General features: G+C 53.0%; 1 protein-coding gene across 1 annotated transcript in view; it reads left to right on the top strand.

Annotated features, from left to right (window-relative positions):
• TNS1 (tensin 1) overlaps positions 1 to 17611 on the top strand; it is a 205654-nt gene extending 188043 nt beyond the window's left edge. Inside the window, 10 exon segments of the mRNA XM_010861166.1 lie at positions 3 to 105; positions 2886 to 2972; positions 4037 to 4168; positions 4602 to 4694; positions 5626 to 5703; positions 7722 to 7793; positions 8047 to 8215; positions 8924 to 8992; positions 9494 to 9526; positions 12774 to 17611. Of these exon segments, the coding sequence (XP_010859468.1) occupies positions 3 to 105; positions 2886 to 2972; positions 4037 to 4168; positions 4602 to 4694; positions 5626 to 5703; positions 7722 to 7793; positions 8047 to 8215; positions 8924 to 8992; positions 9494 to 9526; positions 12774 to 12918 (981 nt within the window). The 3' untranslated portion in view covers positions 12919 to 17611.
• The last annotated feature ends 1346 nt before the right edge of the window (positions 17612 to 18957 follow it).

Raw genomic sequence — 18957 nt, 5'->3', positions numbered from 1 at the left:
AGGTGTCCTCCTCGCCGGTCGCCAGTGGCATGTCCAGTCCCAGCGGGGGCAGCACCGTCTCCTTCTCCCACACTCTGCCTGACTTCTCCAAGTACTCCATGCCAGGTGCGCCTCCTTCCCCTCCACCTCTCTTGCTGGCAGATGACGCCCGCCAGTCAGGCGCTCTGTCCCCATCTCTGTTCTGACGTCTCCTTGGCAGATAGCCTTGGGTGGGTCACTGACTTCGGGTCCTCAGGTGTGTTAGTGGAGCTGGAGCTGTGCTCAGAGCAGATGTGCTGTAGTCTGGCAGCTGTGGGGGCAGGGATGTGGATGTGACGATGCCTGTGATGGCCTGCTGTTCCCATTATCATCAGCATCTTCACAGCCACACCCCTTGCTGAACACACGCTCTGTGCCAGGCTCTGAGCCATGGTCTATCTTGTCAGTTTTCATGGCCCCCTAGCAAAGTGGGTGTCAGTACCTCCATTTTACACATGAGCAAAGTGAGGCTTGGAGAGGTTCAATCATCTGTCCAGGGTCCCACAGTTAATAAATGGTTTAGCATCCAGACCCTTATGACCCTAAAACATGTGCTCTTAAAACCTGATTGGAGCTGTCTTACTGCCTTGTCTTGATAGTTTCTGTAATTTCGTGTATCCTTGAAAATATGGCTTCCAAGCCTGGACCACCTGCCCCCCACCCCACTTTTTGCCAGCCCATAGCACTGTTCCCGCCGTTTGATCCCCACTTTGCACACATCACTAATAATAGATCTGGCAGCCAGATGAGATATGGGAAAAGGCCAAGGGTTAAGCATTTTTACTGGAGTCTCATTTCTACCAGCTCGGCTTAACAGAAGCCCGCGCAGGTTTACACACTGAATTCTTCACTTATCACCAGAACTGGGCATCTTTAGCCGCCACTTAGAGGGCCTGTTATCTAAATGAAAAGGTCAAGGCTTCAGCTGATCTGCATCTTTTCAGCCAGATCTCCAATCTGACTTTGTCCAGAGTGACCCCAGAGTCCTGGGGCATTCGAGGAAGATGTAGAATGCAGCAGGCAGCCTGGGATGGGCCCAGCTGCCCAGAGTCTCCGTGTCACTCCCAGGTCCTGCCCTGAGCCTGCCAAGTGACACTGCACGACCTCGCTTCCTGCTGCCCACCAGAGACATCTGGTTCCCAGCCCCAGTTCTTGGAGGATGCAAAACTTCTAGTAGTTGGGACATTTCCTGTTTCCCACCATCTTCCTTGCTTAAAATAGCCATGGGAGTCAACACAGGAAGGCACATGGGGCTGCAGCCGCCTCTGACAGCTCATTAGACAGGCAGCAGCAGCCCTGGGGCCTGGGACTCTGGAGCAGAGAGATGCAGCTTGCAGAGCTGTGGGGCCCAGCTGCCTAGCCCAGAGGCCCTGCTCTGTGCACAGCTGCCAGGAAAAGGAGCTGACCTTCCCCCTGCTGTCCTCCAGAGACAGATCCCAGAAGCCTAACAGAATGTAAATAACAAGGTAAATTGACGGGACACACAGCCCAGCTCTCATCTCTGGTCTGTGCCCTGAACTTTTTATAGCACTGTGAGCACAGGGTCCTCTGCTTCAGCCCCTCCCTAGAGAAAGGAGAGGAAACCTACAGATCTGGGATATTCCTTTTTTCCCTCTTCCCCCCGTCCTCCGTTTTGTTTTCTTTGCTGTCAGAAAATGAAGGAAGAGGTTGGTGAGAGTCCCACATGTCCTTATTCCCAGCCAGGAAGATACGATGTAGCTGACCTGAACTGGCTATTGTGTCTTCTTACCTGGAAACATCTAACAAAAGCCTTTTAAGGACCATCTGTGTGACTTGGGCAAGTCGCTTCCCTTCCAGGAACCTCACATTCCTCACTTGTAAAGTTAAGCAGTTGGATACGATGCTCTCTCTCCAGAACATCCTACGAAAGCATCTGTAGTCTGCAAAGGGTCTGGTGTGGGAAATGTCTACCAGAGAAGTGGGGTGCGTGACACTCGGTAGACAGCTTCTTAGTTCCAGGCCAACCCTTCCTCTGTTTATCCCAGGCAGGACAGGAGTGATCATTTTGTTCTAAATGAGATTTTCCATGTGGGGAGTGAGGAGGGGCTTGGGGAAAGTGGACAGAAATGTGTTTTTTTGCTCTCATCCTCAAGGTTTTTATGATGAAGTGGAGAAATTGAGCCCATGGAGAAAGGGATTAAAAGGTGGGAGAGAAGCTTCAGGAAGGATTTAGTCTGACTGTTCTAGAGAAAGGGCAAGGTGGGCTGGAGTAGGACTGTCACTGGCTGGGGGAAGATGCTGTTCAGGCTTTTCAGCAGGAGGACAGCTGTGTGACCCACAGTGGTTGTTGGGAGATGGGGGAGGATGAGAAAGCAGCTTGAGGCCCCTTCCAGCAATGCTCTGACGAGGTCTGAGCAGATCATCTTCCTGTGTTAGTTTCCTAGGTCAGCCATGACAGAGGACCACAGACTTGGTGACTTAAGACAGCACAAGTTGATTCTGTCAGTGTAGCTGAGCTGGGAAGTCTAAAGTCAAGGTGTTGGCAGGACTGGCTCCATCTGGAGACCCTGAGGGAGACTCTGTTCCAGGCTTTTCTCTTTGCTCCTCATGGTGGGTGGCAGTCTTGGGGTCCGTTGTCTTGTAGACACGTCTCCCCAGTCTCTTCCTCCATCTTCCCATGATGCTCTCCCCTTTGTCTCCCTTCCTCTTTTTTTATTAGGACATAAGTCATATTGGATTGGGGTCCACTCTAATCTGGCATGACTGCGTCTTAACTTGGTTACATCTGCAAAGACTATTTCCAAATAAAGTTCCCTTCACAGGTCCTGGGGGTTAGGATTCTAACATATCTTTTTGGGGGGACAGAGATGGAGACTCATAACACCTCCAGTCCTCTTTTTCTTTAGACAACAGTCCTGAGACGCGGGCTAAAGTGAAGTTTGTCCAAGACACTTCCAAGTATTGGTACAAGCCTGAGATCTCCAGAGAACAGGGTGAGTGTTGGGCGATACTGAAGGTCCTGGGATCCATCCGAGGTCACACTGGCTGCTGCCCATCTTGTCTTCCCTGGGCAAGGGATATAAGCAGACTCACTCCTCTCTGCAGTAGGTGTTGGTCACAGAGAGGAACTGGCCCCAAGGTTAGACAGTAGGAGGCACCTTCCCAAGGCCAAGGGCAGGGAGCAGGAGTTGTGGTTGTAGCTACTTCCTTAAAAGCGGCAAAGTCTTGATTTTCCAGGGCAAAATGAAAAGTCTGGCTGAGATCATATGGAACCTCCATCTGCATGCTGTGGGAGATTTCTGCACATTTTATAGAAAAACATAGTTGGGGCTGTGGAGATGGAGATGAGAGGCATCAGCTCCAGTGAAAAGTCTGTGCAGATGTAGGGCAGGGTGACTTCTAGCCACGGGTCAGATCCGGGCTGCTGCTTGTTTCCATAAACAGTTTTCTTGCAACGTCGTATGCTCAGTCACTCAGTCATGTCAGACTCTTTGCAACCCTATGGACTGTAGCCTGCTAGGCTCCTTTGTCCATGGGATTTTCCAGGCCAGAATCCTGGAATGGGTTGCCATTTCCTCCTCCATGGGATCTTCCCGACCCAGGGATCGAACCAGCATCTCCTGTGTTGCAAGCGGATTCGTTACCTGCTGAGTCATTAGAGAAGCCCCATCTATCTGATTACTCACTGTCTGGGCTGCTTTTGTGCTATGATGGCAGCCATGAATAGTTGCAGCCAACACTGCATGGCCTGCAAAGCCTGAAATATTGACTGTCTGGCTCTTTACAGAAAAATTTTGCTGACTCTAGTGTAGGAGGACCCTTAGGAGTGTTTACATTTTAACTTTAGGGACTCTCCTCTCATCTGAGAAAGAATGAGATTTGAGGCCTGATAAGACTTAAGTGAAGTTGTTGTTGTTCAGTCACTTTGCAACCCATGGACTGCAGCACACTAGCCTCCCTGTCCCTTACCATCTCCCAGAGTTTGCCCAAGTTCATGTCCACTGAATTGGTGAGACCAGTGCATCAGTTTCTCATTTCCTCTTCTCTCCTGATTTAGCCATCGCCCTCCTTAAGGACCAGGAGCCAGGGGCTTTCATCATCCGTGACAGCCACTCCTTCCGAGGAGCCTATGGGCTGGCCATGAAGGTGTCTTCGCCCCCTCCGACCATCATGCAGCAGAATAAAAAAGGTAAAGCTTATCCAGCGGGGCTCAGGACCAGGGGGTCCCTGCAGTCTCTTTAGATCCTGATCGGTTAGAAGGACCAGGGTTGGGGGTAGGGATGTGGGCAGGGGCGCTGGTAGGATGGGGTGTGCAGGTCTTCTAGTTCTCATGGGAGCTGGTCCCTGCTAGTCGGACTCTTCAGAAAGATGGGTCTTGAGCTTGGTGATGACCGGGGTCAGAGAACAGGGGAGCAAGATGACTGGAACCCTGTGACTGAGTTTCCTTGAGAGGCGGGCTGGCAGTGGTGATCTCTCCATCCCAGGGCTCTGGCCATATTATCGCTGTGAACCTTTCTCCATCACAGCCTCACTCACTGGAGAAGTTGGGAAGTGGTGCTGGCAGGTGGTAGGGGGGATGCCGTGAGCAGTGACCTATCTGCATTTCTTTCTCTTTGTCCCAGGGGACATGACCCACGAGCTCGTGAGGCATTTCCTGATAGAGACCGGCCCCAGAGGAGTCAAGCTCAAGGGCTGCCCCAATGAGCCAAACTTCGGTGAGCCATCCTTGCCTCTGTCCCCACTGTCTCAGGCCTGTCCTGGCTTCCCTGCTGCAGCTTCTGTCTTGTCACCCTTGTCATAGACGCAGCAGGGAAATGCACTGTGACTCCCTTCCTCTGTACCGTGGTACCTTCACTCTGCCAAATTCCTTTCTGTTTTTGTCCTGCCCCACGGGGACCTGTTACTGTGATCAGTGGAATAACAACTATAACAAAGGCTGCCATGTGAAAGCCACGATGCGTGCTAAGTCGCTTCAGTTGTGTCCAACTCTTTGCGACCCCATGGACTGTAGCCTGTCAGGCTCTTCTCTCTATGGGATTCTCCAGGCAAGAATACTGGAGTGGGCTGCCACGCCCTCCAGGGGATCTTCCCGACCCAGGGATTGAACCTGCGTCACTTATGTCTCCTGCACTGGCAGGCGGGTTCTTTACCACTAGTGCCACCTTGGAAGCTGAAAGCCACCTTAGGTACTTTATACCACTTCTGGTCTCCTGACCATCCTGTGTGGTAGGTGTCATGGTCCCATTTCACACACGAGGAAACTGAGGTTCGTCGGAGTTAGACTTACCAGGGACACACCTCTTGTAAGTTCCTGAGTGTGGATTTGATCCCACCATCCTCTGACACTTCTGCTACACTCTCCTGAGAGGGGCCCTGGCAGCGGGAGGGACGTAGGAGGGATGCTGGGTGTAGCTGTCAATAAAGGAAAGCTGATCCTTCTGATGCCCAGAGTGAGCCTTTAGAATCTTCCCCCTTGGATCTTGCTAACCAAGAGAGAGTGAAGTTTCAGCTTTGTGGGTGGGATGAGGGAGAGGTAGTAAAGAAGTAGAGGATTATGGATGGTGGGGTGGGGTGGGTGGGCTGATCCGCAGTGCCTGCGACCTGCTCCCAATAACACTGCCGCTGTGGGGCTGTCTCTCTCTGCAGGATCTCTGTCTGCCCTGGTCTACCAGCACTCCATCATCCCGCTGGCCCTGCCCTGCAAGCTGGTCATTCCAAACCGAGGTAGGAACCTGAGACTCCTCGCCCTCCAAGCGCACCCTTGCGCTGGCCTCCTCTGCGTCTCAGCCCCCAGCCAGCTGCTCCAGAACGTGGGCCAGGCTTGGAGGAAACGGGTCATGCTGCCAATCTGGGGAAACTCGAAACCACTCTCTGCTTTATTTTTTCTAATAAAAAAAAGAAGAGAAAGTTCACTTAAAAGCTTAATTCCAGAAACATACATAATTGACTTGCCAGATTGTTCTGGAAACTTCTCTGGAGGTTTTAAGAATTCATCCCTGTGTCCTCAGAAGTAAGCCTCATCCCAGGGGAGGTGCTAGAAGCAGGAAACAGCCGTCGGGGGAGGACCGTGTTCGGCGGAGGAGATGGGCAGAGGAGATGGGCATCAGTGGGCAGGGCTGAGGAAGGGGGAGGGGAGGGCAGAGGTAGAACATGGGGCGTCCAGGTGTCTGAGTGGAGACGGAAACGTACACTTGAGGGATCACTTAGAGGAAGAGGTGGCTGCACTGTGTGTGGCTTGGGAAGGAAACAGGAAGCCCAAGATGTCCCTGAAGTTTCTGGTTTGCATGGCCAGGAGGGACGTGGGGCTGATGGGAGGAGCCAGCTCTCTTGACTGTGGGAAGTAAACATGGAACCCAAGAGCCTCCAGACATACAGGGCGAGAATTTGAGCGACACTGGGGCCGCCGAAGGAGATTTTTAGTTTCTCTCAGAGAGGTGCCTCATCCTCGGAGGAGGGCCGATGGACACCCCAAACTCTTCAACGACACAGGCTTCCTTCATGCAGCCCCAGGTACGTGGGGCTCCCACGAGGGGAAAGGAGTATGCCTGGTCATGAACTTGAGCTCCAGGAACCAGTAACTGGGGTGTCTTCTCCCCATGCTCTCTGTCCAGTAATGGAATATTCAGAATTGTGCCTGGGATTTGCTTTCAGTCTCTCTTGGAGCTCCTGGGCTTATGTCCACACTTAAAATCTCCAATATTATTTGGCAATTTCTGTGTATTGAATCCAAATTCATTGAATTATTAATGATAATTGACTACTGTTATTAACTTAAAAGTTCAAGTATTATTTAAATAGCCCTATTAAACACATGATTTAGACACTAATTAAATTGTATTTCTAAGGAATTTACCAAAGTAACTTAACAATTATATAACTGCTATTTATTTACAACATATAAACCAGTGGTTCTCATAATATGGTCCACAGAGAAGCAGCATCAGCACCCCTGGGAGATTGTTAAAAATGTAGATATTCTCGAGCCCCAGCTAATTAGAAACTCTGGAGTGGGGCCCAGAAATGCATGTTTTAACAAACCTGTATACCAAAGTCTAGGAAATGCCGGCATAAATTGCTTGCTAAGTTGCTTCAGTTGTCTTGGACTCTTTGCAGCCCTATGGACTGTAGCCCACCAGGCTCCTCTGTGCATGGGATTCTCCAGGCAAGAATACTGGAGTGGGTTGTCATGCCCTCCTCCAGGGGATCTTCCCAACCCAGGGATTGAACTCCCATCTCTTATGCCTCCTGCATTGGCAGGCAGGTTCTTTACCACTAGCACCACCGTATTCAGTTCTTATTACTGTTGAAATTATAGTTGTGCTGCCTTATGGTTTAATGAATTAGAGTGTTTACTAGTATACACAGAGACATGTTGATGCAAAGCAACCATATTAATGGCCACTTGAAGGCTTGCTTTTTGTTAATTAGGGACTAACACGGTTGATGGAGCATCTGAAAAACCCAGTGAGTGGGTATTCTCATCTTCACCTCTGTTTTGTAGATAGCTGATAATTGCCTGACCCTGGTTCTGTGGGACCCCAGAGCTCCCAACCAGGGTACTGAATTCTTAGAGCAATTGCTGCACGTTCACACTGGACACACGTGCCGACTGGCAGGGCTGGTTTTGAGAAGCAGTATCTGTTGCGGAAGTATTTGCAGAGCTAGCCTGAGGCCTGGCCAACCCTGTGCTTCTTTCCAGCTCTGGGGTTTTAATTACCAGCTGAATTAAATTTTTGTCTCAGACCCCACAGATGAATCGAAAGATAGCTCGGGCCCTGCCAACTCAACCAGTGACCTGCTGAAGCAAGGGGCAGGTGAGTGGGCACCCCAGATGGGATCCCTGCCCAGACCTTTGCTCCCCCTGGCCCTGGACCCTCCTGCAGGTGCAGGCTGGATGTCTCTCCTAGACCCAGAGGTCACCAGGCAGTCCACATTTCTGTGTGTGATGCCTTGGTCCAAGGCTGGCCTGAAATTCATCTGCTGCCTTCTCCCTGAAAAGAGGACCTGGGGATGGCCCCCACCCACTTTGGCCCCTGTGACTCCTCCTTGGGTGGGTTTTTTCCCCAGCCTGCAACGTGCTCTTCGTCAACTCTGTGGACATGGAGTCCCTCACTGGGCCACAGGCCATCTCCAAAGCCATTTCTGAGACCCTGGCTGCTGACCCCACACCAGCTGCCACCATCGTTCACTTCAAAGTTTCTGCCCAGGGAATTACACTGACTGACAACCAGAGAAAGTAAGACTCTTCTACTTGCTTCTATGTTGGGCAACCCCACCGCCTTGTGACCCATCTATCCATACATGTATCAACCTGCTCACCAGCTGATTCATCCCTTCTGCCCATCTAACCACCCATCCACCCACTTATCCATCCACTCATTCACCCATCCATCTACCTGCCCACCCATCCATCCACTTGCTCACCCACTCACTAATTGATCTATCCATTCCTGCATCCATTCATCCTCCATCCATCTTCCCCACCCATTTTTTCCCTTCATTCGTCTCCCCCATCTATCTATCCATCTGTTCATCCATTCATTCATCCATTCTTCCTTCCTTCTATAAACATGCCTGCATTGGCCGTATAGCTATAAACACAACTGGTAAAAGTCTCTGCTTTCTGGAGCAGAGACCCTTTCTCTCATGTTTTTTCCCCAGGTCCTTTTCTTCCTCCTCTAGGGTCTCCCCATTTCTCATTCCTCAAGGCCAGTTTTTTCCTTCTTTTCCTAGTCTCTAGCATCTGAGACACGTTTCTATGACACATCTCTCTGTCCCTGTGCATTGCTTTATGTCCCCAAGGGGAGTAGCCCAGGCCATCGTGCTCATCAGGGAGAGGTTGTGTTGACCTGTGACAGCCACAGGTGGTGGCCTGGCCTGCAGTGGGGGGTGGGGAAGAGCAGTCACTTCAGCGCTTACTGTTTATCTGATGCGTGTGCCACAGGCTCTTCTTCAGGCGACACTACCCCCTCAACACCGTGACCTTCTGTGACCTGGATCCACAGGAGAGGAAGTAAGTCTCTGTGGACACCTGCCCTCCCAGACATCTCTCCAACCCTGGAAGTCTGTGTGTGTGCATCCATGTGTGTGTGTGCATGTGTGAGTGTGTGCACATGTGTGTGTATGCACTCATGTGTGTGCTGCAAGTGTAAGGGTGTGCATTCTTGGCTCAATTTGGAGATCTGCCCATGTCTGTGGGACCGTGAGTCGTGTGGCTGTGTTGGCATCTTTTAGCATTTTCCCCCACAAATTTGAAGCCCCTCCTGAGGACTCAAATGCCTGCTTCCACCCCTCTGACTTGAAGCCGCTTCCCTCTGCATGCTGGGGACAGCTCCCTGGGAAGCAGGCCACAGTGCTCGCTCCATCCCTCCACTGTGAACACCCTCCCTCTGTGTTGTCTTTAGGGACCCTGGTCCCAGGCACCTTGGCTCTGTCTTCCCCAGGGGTCTGGGCGCTGGGGCTGGGCTCTGAGGGGGAAGTGGTGGTTTATACTGTGTCCTCATTCTCTCCCTAGGTGGACAAAGACGGAGGGAGGTGCCCCTGCTAAGTAAGTGTCCTTCTTCCCCACCTGGCTGGCAGGTTGTTATGCTCCCTGGCTCAGGGGGAGGTGGGTGTGGGAGCAGGTTAAACTTCAGGACCAGGGGGCAAGCAAAAGGTGGCTCTGGAGAAAAGTTGGTCCAGGCAGCCAGGTCTGTGACCTCCTGCCTGGGGCTGAAGGCCCAGCCTCCCGCCTTGTCCCCGTCCTGCTCCCAGAACCAGACCAGCAGGGGCTGAGGAAGGGAATCGAAAACCCAGAGTTTTATTGGGAGGTGATGGCAGTGGGGCAGGGGTTGTTTAAACAATCTTTTCTTCCACAATCCTGGCTTCCTTAACTCCCATTCCTGCTTTCCTGGTGGACTAGGCCTCCTCATGGGACCACACAAGTCCGGGAGGTCTGAATTCCTTCCAGAATTCCAGGGATGGCCTTGTGGCCCTTTGGTTAATTTCCCATCCATTTCAGCATTTGTAAGTGTTTCCAGGGAACTCAGCCCTTGGAAAATTCAGACCAACCAGGAGGCTGGCTCTGCCCTTGGGTGCCTGACGTTGGCACGGTAGATGAGAGAAGTGTATAAACGGGCTAAGGTGCTGCGGCAATTTTCAAACTGTGTTCCAAGGAGCTCTAGGTTCCTTGGGTGTAACTGGGCTGCTTGAAGGGAGGAAAAACCCTGCTGTGATTTACGGTTATTTATCAGCATGAATCAGTTTTTCTCAGTAAAACAAAACAAAGCGTGGGAATAAGCTGGCTACTAAAGCTGACGTAAGGCTCACTGAGGTCCGTAATTCCACCTTGCGCTTTGTCAGGCATATCCACACAGCCCCGTTTTTTCTGATCGATTTTATCATTGGTCCATGTTATGCTGTTGAATTGTTACATTTATAGCCATAAATACTGTTGTCACCTTTACATATCCAGACTTCATATAAGATTGGCTTTGGAGAAAGGAAACTTTCACTGTTAAAAAAAAAGAAAACTACAACCACTGCTGAATGAGGCATGTCAGGAGGGGACGGCTCACATCTGTGGTATCATGAGGCAGAGTGCTTCCAGGCAGGGAGAGACTTGGGGAAAAGTGTTAGTAGCTTGATTGTGTCCGACTCTGTGAGACCCTATGGAGTGTACCCTGCCAGCTTCCTCTGTCCATGGGATTCTCCAGCAAGAATACTGGAGTGGGTTGCCATGCCTGCCTCCAGGGGATCTTCCCAACCCAGGGACTGAACTCATGTCTCTTACATCTCCTGCCTCCTGTATTGGCAGATGGGTTATTTTACCACCAGCGCCACCTGGGGAAAGAACCTGTATTTAAAAACAGGTCTTATAAGACGGGTAGAAATGGGTGCAGTGGGTAGGAGAGAGCTGCTTTCATGGGGATGGGAAAGGGAAGCCACCAGACTGCAAGCTCCTGAGGGCAGGACTGTGTCTACTGCATAAAGAAAGAAATGAAAAGATGGAGGCAGAGAGATGGAGAGTGAGGAGGAGGCCCAGTGAGGCCGCCATGGTCCAACTGAGTAGAACTGACCAGCATTGGCACGATGAATCTCCCTCTGGGGGTGTCCAGAGGGGCCGTGAGGGATGGAGGAGACCTCTCCTGGCCCATGGTCGCATATAGCTGCAGGAGGCCCCGGTGTCCAGTTCCTCTCGAAGCTTGCCTCCCTTCTGTCTCAGCCGCCTCTGAGACTCACAGAGTTATTAGGGTCTCTGAGTCCCTTCTGCCAGTAAGGAGGCCAGAGCTCTCTGTTTGAAGGGTCTTATCCTTACTCACCGCTGGGCCCTGCGAGTGGGAGATGGGTCAGGGGCTGAAGCAGGTTGGTCCCAGGTCTGGAAATTCTTTATTTAAAAGCAGGTTTTGTGTGGAGCTTCCTTATGACTCACCCTTGCTGAGGCCCAGGAGAGCTCAGGGCTGGACCAGGGTGAGGCCAGAGAGATGCCTCGGGCCCCAAATTTAAGGAGGTGCTTCCTCTTGGGTGCTTGTCATGCCCCTCTCTGCCTTTGGGGCTGAGGTTTCTTGCCTGCATCCACTCCTCCAAGCAGAGAAAGAGCTTGGGCTACAGTTGAGTTGGCCCAGGGACCTATGGAGCTGAAATAAACACCAGGGAGGGCAGGTGGGCAGTGTTCAGGCCAAAGAGGTTGACGGGCTCTCATCTTGGCAGAAGCGAGCTGGGGTTGGCTCACTGTCACGCGGGCAGCTCGGAGCCCTCTGCCCTCGTCTCCCTCTACTGTGCCGAGGAGCGCCCCCACCCCCTCACCCCTGCAAGGCTGGGAAGGGACTCTGGGTGTGGTCCACAGGCCTAACCTTCCCCGCCTCCTGTGCAGATGATCACCCCAGGCCTCTGAGCTGATTGGGTTGATTCATCCCCTGAAACACATTTGGGAAGAGCAAAGCTGTGGGAAGCCCCCTGTGTGTGTATGTGTGTGTGTGTGTGTACACACGCATGTGTGCACGGGATGGCAAACCAGACCCAGCCTGGCTAATTTTAGCTGCTGTGTCCAGTCCTGGGTGAGGGGTTTCCATTGGAATCCCCAGCTGTCCTGATTTCCCCATCCAGCTCTAATTAGCAATGTGCCTACTGGGAGGGGACTTGAGCTCACATTCTGTTCTCTGCGCTCGTATTTTTAACTCTGTTTTGCAAAGAGAGAATGCTCGGTCACTCCAGTCCTAGTGTGGGGAATCGGGGTTGGGGAACAGGTGTGGGGTCCCGCCCCCTTCCCATTCTCCAGAGCACAGGAGAAATGTGTGTGTGTGTGTACGTGTGTGTGTATGTGGTGGGGGACAGTGGCCTCTCGTCCTTTGGTCTCCCTGACCCTCTGGTGTCTGAGGACGAGCCCTCTGACAGGCAGATGGTGTTTTGTTTATGTGTTGTGTGTAAGAACAGTCGGCCAGGGGTGTGGCAGGGACGGGCGAGGAGAAGCCGGTTTAGGAATGTTCCGTTTTATTTTTGGCGTCATCCCCACCTCTTGCTGTCTGGTCTTGTTGCTCGTTTGCCTCCAGCGCCTCCTCCTTCTCCTCGCCTACCCCCCGCCAGGGAATTTCTGCTGACCCTGAACAAGTGACATGCCATCTCCAGTGCTGGTTCCCTTGCTGGTGAAGGGAAGAGAGGGTTTCTTGTGTGCATCACCCTCAGTGCCCAGGGCTTGGGGAGGTGGGGAAAGACGGGGAAGGGAGCAGGGAGGAGCCTGCTCCCCGGGGTGCCTCTCCAAGGCCTGGGGCTCCTCCCGCTCCCCACTCACACCTGTTACCTGTCTCCTGCCCCTGCAGGCTCTTCGGTTTTGTGGCCCGGAAACAGGGCAGCGCCACGGACAACGCCTGCCACCTCTTTGCTGAGCTTGCCCCCACCCAGCCGGCCTCCGCCATCGTCAGCTTTGTCTCCAAGGTCATGCTGAGTGCCGGCCAGAAGAGATGAGCCCCCGCCACCCCTTGCCCAGGGCCAGGGCAGTGGGGATGGGGCATGTGGGGAGGGGACCCATAAATCCTGACCATCCTTGAATCTAGAAGGAGGACTTTGGGCCATTTTGGAGAAGGAGAGAAGAAAGTGTCATGTGGGGAGAGGGAAGTGAATTGAGTGGGGAGGGGGAGAGAGAGAGGAAGAAAGAAAGAGATGGAGGAGAATAACTCAGATTCCCCTGGGGAGATGGATACTGCGAAACCCCCAGAGCCTCCAAAACTCACCAGGTCCACCAGAGTCCCCCTCCACCCTCTGATGGAGCTCCTTGGGGGAGACAGGACTGATCTCCTTGGAGACCCACATTTTGAATGAAAATGGAAAAGCTCTTCCTCCCTAACCCAACTGCTTTACAAGGAGAAATCCCGTGGAGAATCTTTCTCTGGCCACCTCTGGGGTAGATCACCAAACCAAAAAGAGCCCGCATGGGACATCCAGCGGCAGAACTGTTGCTTCTGAAAGTATCTCAGACCCCAGGCACCTAAGGTCTCTTTGCTCTGCCTCCGATGTACAGTTTGTGGGTGTGTTTATGGGGTGTATATATGGCCACACCCACATCCTCACTCACTGGTTTCTTTGCCTCTCAGCTAGAATTATAAAAGGTATACTTTTGCCCTGTGTTTGCACACACATGTGCACACCGTCCAAAGAAAGAAAGAGCTGGGGATGGGGTGACAGGGCAGCAAGGAGGGGGCATAAGTCCCCTTCCCCAGGGGCACCCAGCATTGTAGATCATGGACTTTCCTGGTCCCTGGACCTGCTCTAACAGCCTTCGGGGCCGCCAGCCCCTTCTCCTCAGCAGAGACCCCCACGGAGTGGGGCTGGCCACGCTGCAGCATTCCTCCTGACCTGCCGGCACCTGGAGGCTGGGGCGTTGGTTTGAGAAGATGAGGACAGATGTGTCCAGGGCTTTGGAGAAAAGACCCCTCAGGAAGGATGGCTGCCCAGCTCGGGGAGCCTTTCCCAAGGCGTATGGCCCAGCCTCGGGGCAGGCAGGGGGCTCCCATCGCTCCCAGTCCTCAGCCCCTTCTTCTCTTTCATGCCCCAGATCAGCCATTCTCAGATGTGCCCCGTGTTCAGGATGCCATTAGGATGCTGGAGAGCGAGCCTTCCTGCCCTGCCCTGCCCTGCCCTGTCCTGTGGGGTCCCCATGTTGGGGCTCATCCCGGGACCTGCTTCTAGAAGCCCTGCTTGGCGAGACCCGCGGAAGACCCCTGTAGTTCCTGTGCCCTCTCTGTAAGGGTTTATTGGTCTGATTTTGCTGGGCTGTCCAGGGGAGCTGGCCAGAGCTCTGGGGGCTGCTCGCTGCATACCACATGGCCTGCTCTGATACCAAAGCCTTGCTCCCCACCCTTCTCCCTTGTTTCTCCCCCAAAGCCCAGCTGCCGTGGACCAGAGGGCAGAAGGCACACATTTAGGTCAAAGGGCCGAGAGTCCAGCTGGGCAACTGGGGACCCCCTGACCACCACCCAAGCTCTCTAAGCCGGATGGAAAAATCCACCAGGATTCCATCCTTGAGTAGCTTCTTAAGCCTCTGGGTTCCCTAGAGAGAGGCACTGTACTGATATATAAATATATATAATATATATGTGAGACATACTGACAGAATCTGTAAGCTAATAAAATATAAGAAAAGGTTAAAAAAAAAAAGAATAGGCAAATTGACAAGAAGTATTTATTATTTTCCCATACTGCTTTGTTACCTCCCCAGCATAATCTGATCCCCGTCCCTCTCTGTACTCTAAGCAAAGCCTGAAAGGTCAGGGCCTTCATCCTTGGAGCAATCGGGGATCTCCTTGACCAGGCCTTGGCCTTCCCTAGACTCTGATGGGGGCTCAGCGGAGAGGGGGTGCACGCGTTTCACCCCCTTCATCCCTTCTCATTTTTGGCAAGCCCAGGCCCGGCTGTCAGACCCCAGAGATGCCGGGGGCGCTGCCCGCCTCCTTGCAGGCCCTGCAAGGGCAGGTGCGTGAGCCTGCAGGGACACGGGTGTGCGTGGTGGGCGTGGGTGACGTGTGCGTCTTGTAGTTTTTCTTTTCCAAGAAGCTGTATCTGTGTGGACGTTCTGTTTCAGGGAGTCGGAAAGGAGAGTGTCTGAAGATGGTGGGGAGCAGCCCCCTCCCCCACTTTCCAAAGATGGAAACCTTGTTCCTGGTGACCGAGTTTCATCCCAGGGGCTCCTCCTCCTGAGGCCTTCAAGCCAGACACCCCGATTTCCCCTTTCATTCCCTACCTAACCCCAACTCTCTTCCCAGACAGAAGATATTCCCACCTACTTCCTTTGTAAATCTCCCACTGGACTGCCCGGGGACTCTTTCCTCCTGGTCTGGATGGCCAGGCGGAGCATCAGACCCCTCACACATGCTTTTCCACCGCCCACCAGCAGCCCACCACCAGGCACGACCAGCCAGACCCCACCCCACTCAGGCCTGACCGTGTGCGACTCTGGGAAGGCCCCAGGAGATGCTGGAAAGCCGATCCACCCCCTGCCCCACAGGCTTCTGGAAGGAGCCAGTTTCCTAGCATGTGGCCCGTCCAGAAGAACGATGGGGAAGGGTTACCCCAGTCTCCACCGCAGTCTCATCTGTGGGTCAGACAGCGCTTGGGAAGACACTGTAACCCTCCGTGTCTCACAGGTTAGGCCCATGCACCCTGCACACGTGCACACAACAGGCACGCACACACACACACACACAGACACACCATAGCATTGCAGTATGTTCTTGCCAAAGATTTCCTTTAAAAGAAAGCACTTTTAATGATTATTGTTATTATTGTGTAAATGTTTATCCTTTTTTCTCCCCACTCCTCCCCCTCAATCTTCCTTGCTGTTGTTTATTGTTGAATCTGTTTGTCAGCCAGGAGAGTGCCCCTTCTGGTCTTGAAAGTGGGCTGGGGAGCGGGGGATGGGAAAGGGGCTGGGAGGCGTAGGCAGGAGGCCCTAGTCAGCATGGGAGGCAGGGACAGAGACCCCAGGCAGGCTCGGGCTGCAGCCCCAGGCCCAGCCTGCATCTTGCTGTGCAGCCAGGCCTCTGAGGCATTTGGGGCCTCGCAGTAGCTGCCCTGTATGGTATCTGGTGGGGGAGGGGGTGGGGCAGGGAAGTGACAGCCCTCCCATTCAGCAGGGACAGAGGCCCAGCCAGGTTCAGGTGGCCCTTCCCAGCTGGAGCCTGAGGGGAGGACTGGGCATGGGAACAGGGGAGAGGTGACCTCAGAGGGGAAGTGGGGAGGAAGGAAGCTGCTGGATGGAGCCCCAGGGGTGAGCGATGCCCCTGCCCTGCGATCGTGGTGTTCTGGCTGCCCCTCCTCCAGCCAGGTGTTCCAGGGACAAAGACTTTGTGTCCTAGATTTGGGAAAGGCCCTTTGACCCCATAGTAGTTCCAGATGCTTGTGGACTGCCAGGATTCCTTCTCCCCTGGCAGGGTTTAGAGGGATCCCTGTGTGTGTCGGAGACGGACAGGATAGGGGTGGGGGCCCCGTGGTTGCGTGACTATAAGGGGGAGCTGGCGGAACAGATGTGATTCTCTGAAAGGGGGTCCCAGGAGGGAGATGAGGTGGGCATTCTTCTGCCCACTCAGATGGGCTGAGCAGAGGTTGGGCAGACCCCCCACACCACCCAGGGGTCTGTGGACAAGTCTGTACCTAGACTGCTGTCTCTGGTCCCCTTTCCTGCAGTGCCACCAGCTCTGCCTCCTGGGCACTCCCCCCTGCTTTGGTCTTTTCCGGCTTCAGAGTCTGGGCGAATCAAGGGGGCCAATGTCTTTTCTAAAGGCATCCTGCTGCCTCTACATCTCCCCACCCTTGGGGTCCTGGGAGAGGCTGGGGTGGGCAGCATCCTGGGGCCACTCTTCACCCGGGTCCAGGCCCCGGCATACTGAGACTGGAGTGCCCTGGCCAGTGGTAACACAGAAAGTGTGTGCACGCGTGTGCAAGTGTGGGTGTGTGTGTGTGCGCGTATTTTGCTTGTCTCTTTAGGGAACTTAGGAGTTGGGTTGGAGGTGGTGGGCAATGGGATGTCAAGTTCACTACCACCCAGTGGCGAGAGGAATCCGGAGGTGAGGCTTGCAGGGTCCCCCGACCGGGGGAATCTCAGTGTCAGTGGCGAAGGGGATCAGCCACACAGCAGTGCTCCTCTGTCCTCAGATGGCCGAAATGTTGGAGGGCCTCTGTCTACTTCCCACACCTGGGTGCTTCCCAGCGGCAAGGTTGATTGTAGAAGGACAGCCCACTTTTGTTTCTAATCAGTGTTCAGCAGCCGGAGACTCTCCTGTGTGCCCACGTGTGGTTCGTGTCTGTGTGAGAGAGAGCATGTGTGTGCGGGCATGCTGGTTCCCCACCTCTCTCCTCTCTGACATGCCATTCAAAACAGATGTAAGGAATTCCTTACCCCCACTCCTGCCCCTGCCTCCCAGACCCTCTGCGGGAAAAACCCAGGATCCTCCCATTCCCCTGGCTGTGTATTTATATAGATGGAAATATACTTTCTATTTTGTATCTTTGTGCCTGTAACCTCTGTCACCTTGTATAAACCCTGATGTACGCTACTTATCCTGGATATGAATGTATTGTACACTGAAGCTGTTTCACTCCTGTACAGCTGCTCTCTTTGCGATCCATTGTATGGCTTTATAAATGATAAAGTGAAAGAAAAGTCTGTGTGTTGTTAACTAGCTCTGTTGTTGGGAAAGGGGCTCTGTTGCGCTTCCAGTGGGCAAAAGAGTGTCCCACTCAGGCTCCGGGCCTGTGGTGGGCTTCAGGGATGCTGCTGGGGGACGACTCACCCCAAGTTCTCCCAAAACTTCCCCACCAGCCAGGTCTTGGGTCTGATTACAATGAGTTTTTCAGACTCTCAGCTAGAAGAGAAACTCAACTCAAACTGATTTAAGGGAAAAAAGGTGTCAGCCGGCACACATGACCAAGAAGTCCAAGCACAGCTGAATCCAGGTGCTCAAATGGTAGGAGCAGGAATTTGTTTCCAAATTTGGCTTAATTCTCAGGCAACCTCTATCTCAGGGGTGGTACCATCAGATGCTCTAGAATATGGCCCCTCGAGGCCCCAGGCTTTCATCCTACCAGTGAAAAGAGAGCTCTTTTCTCCTGGTGTTTTCAACGACAACTTGGGACAAATGCTCACTGGCTCTGATAGACCCTGATTGGGTCACGTAGTTCTGGGTCATTGGGTTCTGAACCAACCTCTCTGCTGGGTCTGGGTCATGTGACTGTGGCGCCTTCTGAACCACTGGGGCTGGGAACGGGGCGGGGCTGGTCCCTGAAGGGGCGAGGTTGATCAGAGGATGCAGGAACAGAGGCTGCTAGGAAAAGCTCTGGCTGCCAATTAGATAGCAGGTGTGTGTCTCACTTGGACACCCAGCCTTGTGGTCCTGGGTCAATTCTCTGCAATTCAGAAGGTTTGCAGTGTGGCATGCTGGCACAGTGCAGCGCTCCTTGGGAGATCTCAGAGACTCATACAGAACATCAACTGTAGGTCCCTGTTGAGTTGATTTGAGCTCGGATGAGCTGATTTGGGTGAGTGTGTGCTGAGACCCCCATGTGGCCAGCACATGGCAGCCTTTTCAAACTCTGTGGTCTAAGGACTTTTACATTTAAAAATATTACTGAGGAGGACTTCCCTGGTGGCTCACTGGTCAAGAATCCACCTGCCAATGCAGGAGACACAGGTTCGGTTCCTGGTCCAGGAAGATTCCACATGCTGTGGGGTAACTAAGCCCATATGCCTACTGAGCCCACATGCCTTAGAGCCTGTGTTCTGCCACAGGAGAAGCCACTGCAATGAGAATCTCACTCACTGCAGCTAGAGAGTAGCTCCCGCTTTGCAACTAGAGAAAGCCCATGTGCAGCAGTGAAGAGCCAGTGAGGCCATAAATAAATGAACAAACAATTTTTAAAAAATCACTGAGGACCTCAAAGAACTTTTGTTCACATGGGTTATCTCTTTCTATAGTTGCCATATTATGAGTTAAAACTGAAAACATTTAAAAA

Source organism: Bison bison, unplaced genomic scaffold (assembly GCF_000754665.1).
Source record: "Bison bison bison isolate TAMUID 2011002044 unplaced genomic scaffold, Bison_UMD1.0 scf7180017864471, whole genome shotgun sequence".
Lineage (NCBI taxonomy): Eukaryota > Metazoa > Chordata > Mammalia > Artiodactyla > Bovidae > Bison > Bison bison.
The sequence above is the reverse complement of the archived record's forward strand: the minus strand, read 5'-3'. Positions and strand labels throughout refer to the sequence as shown.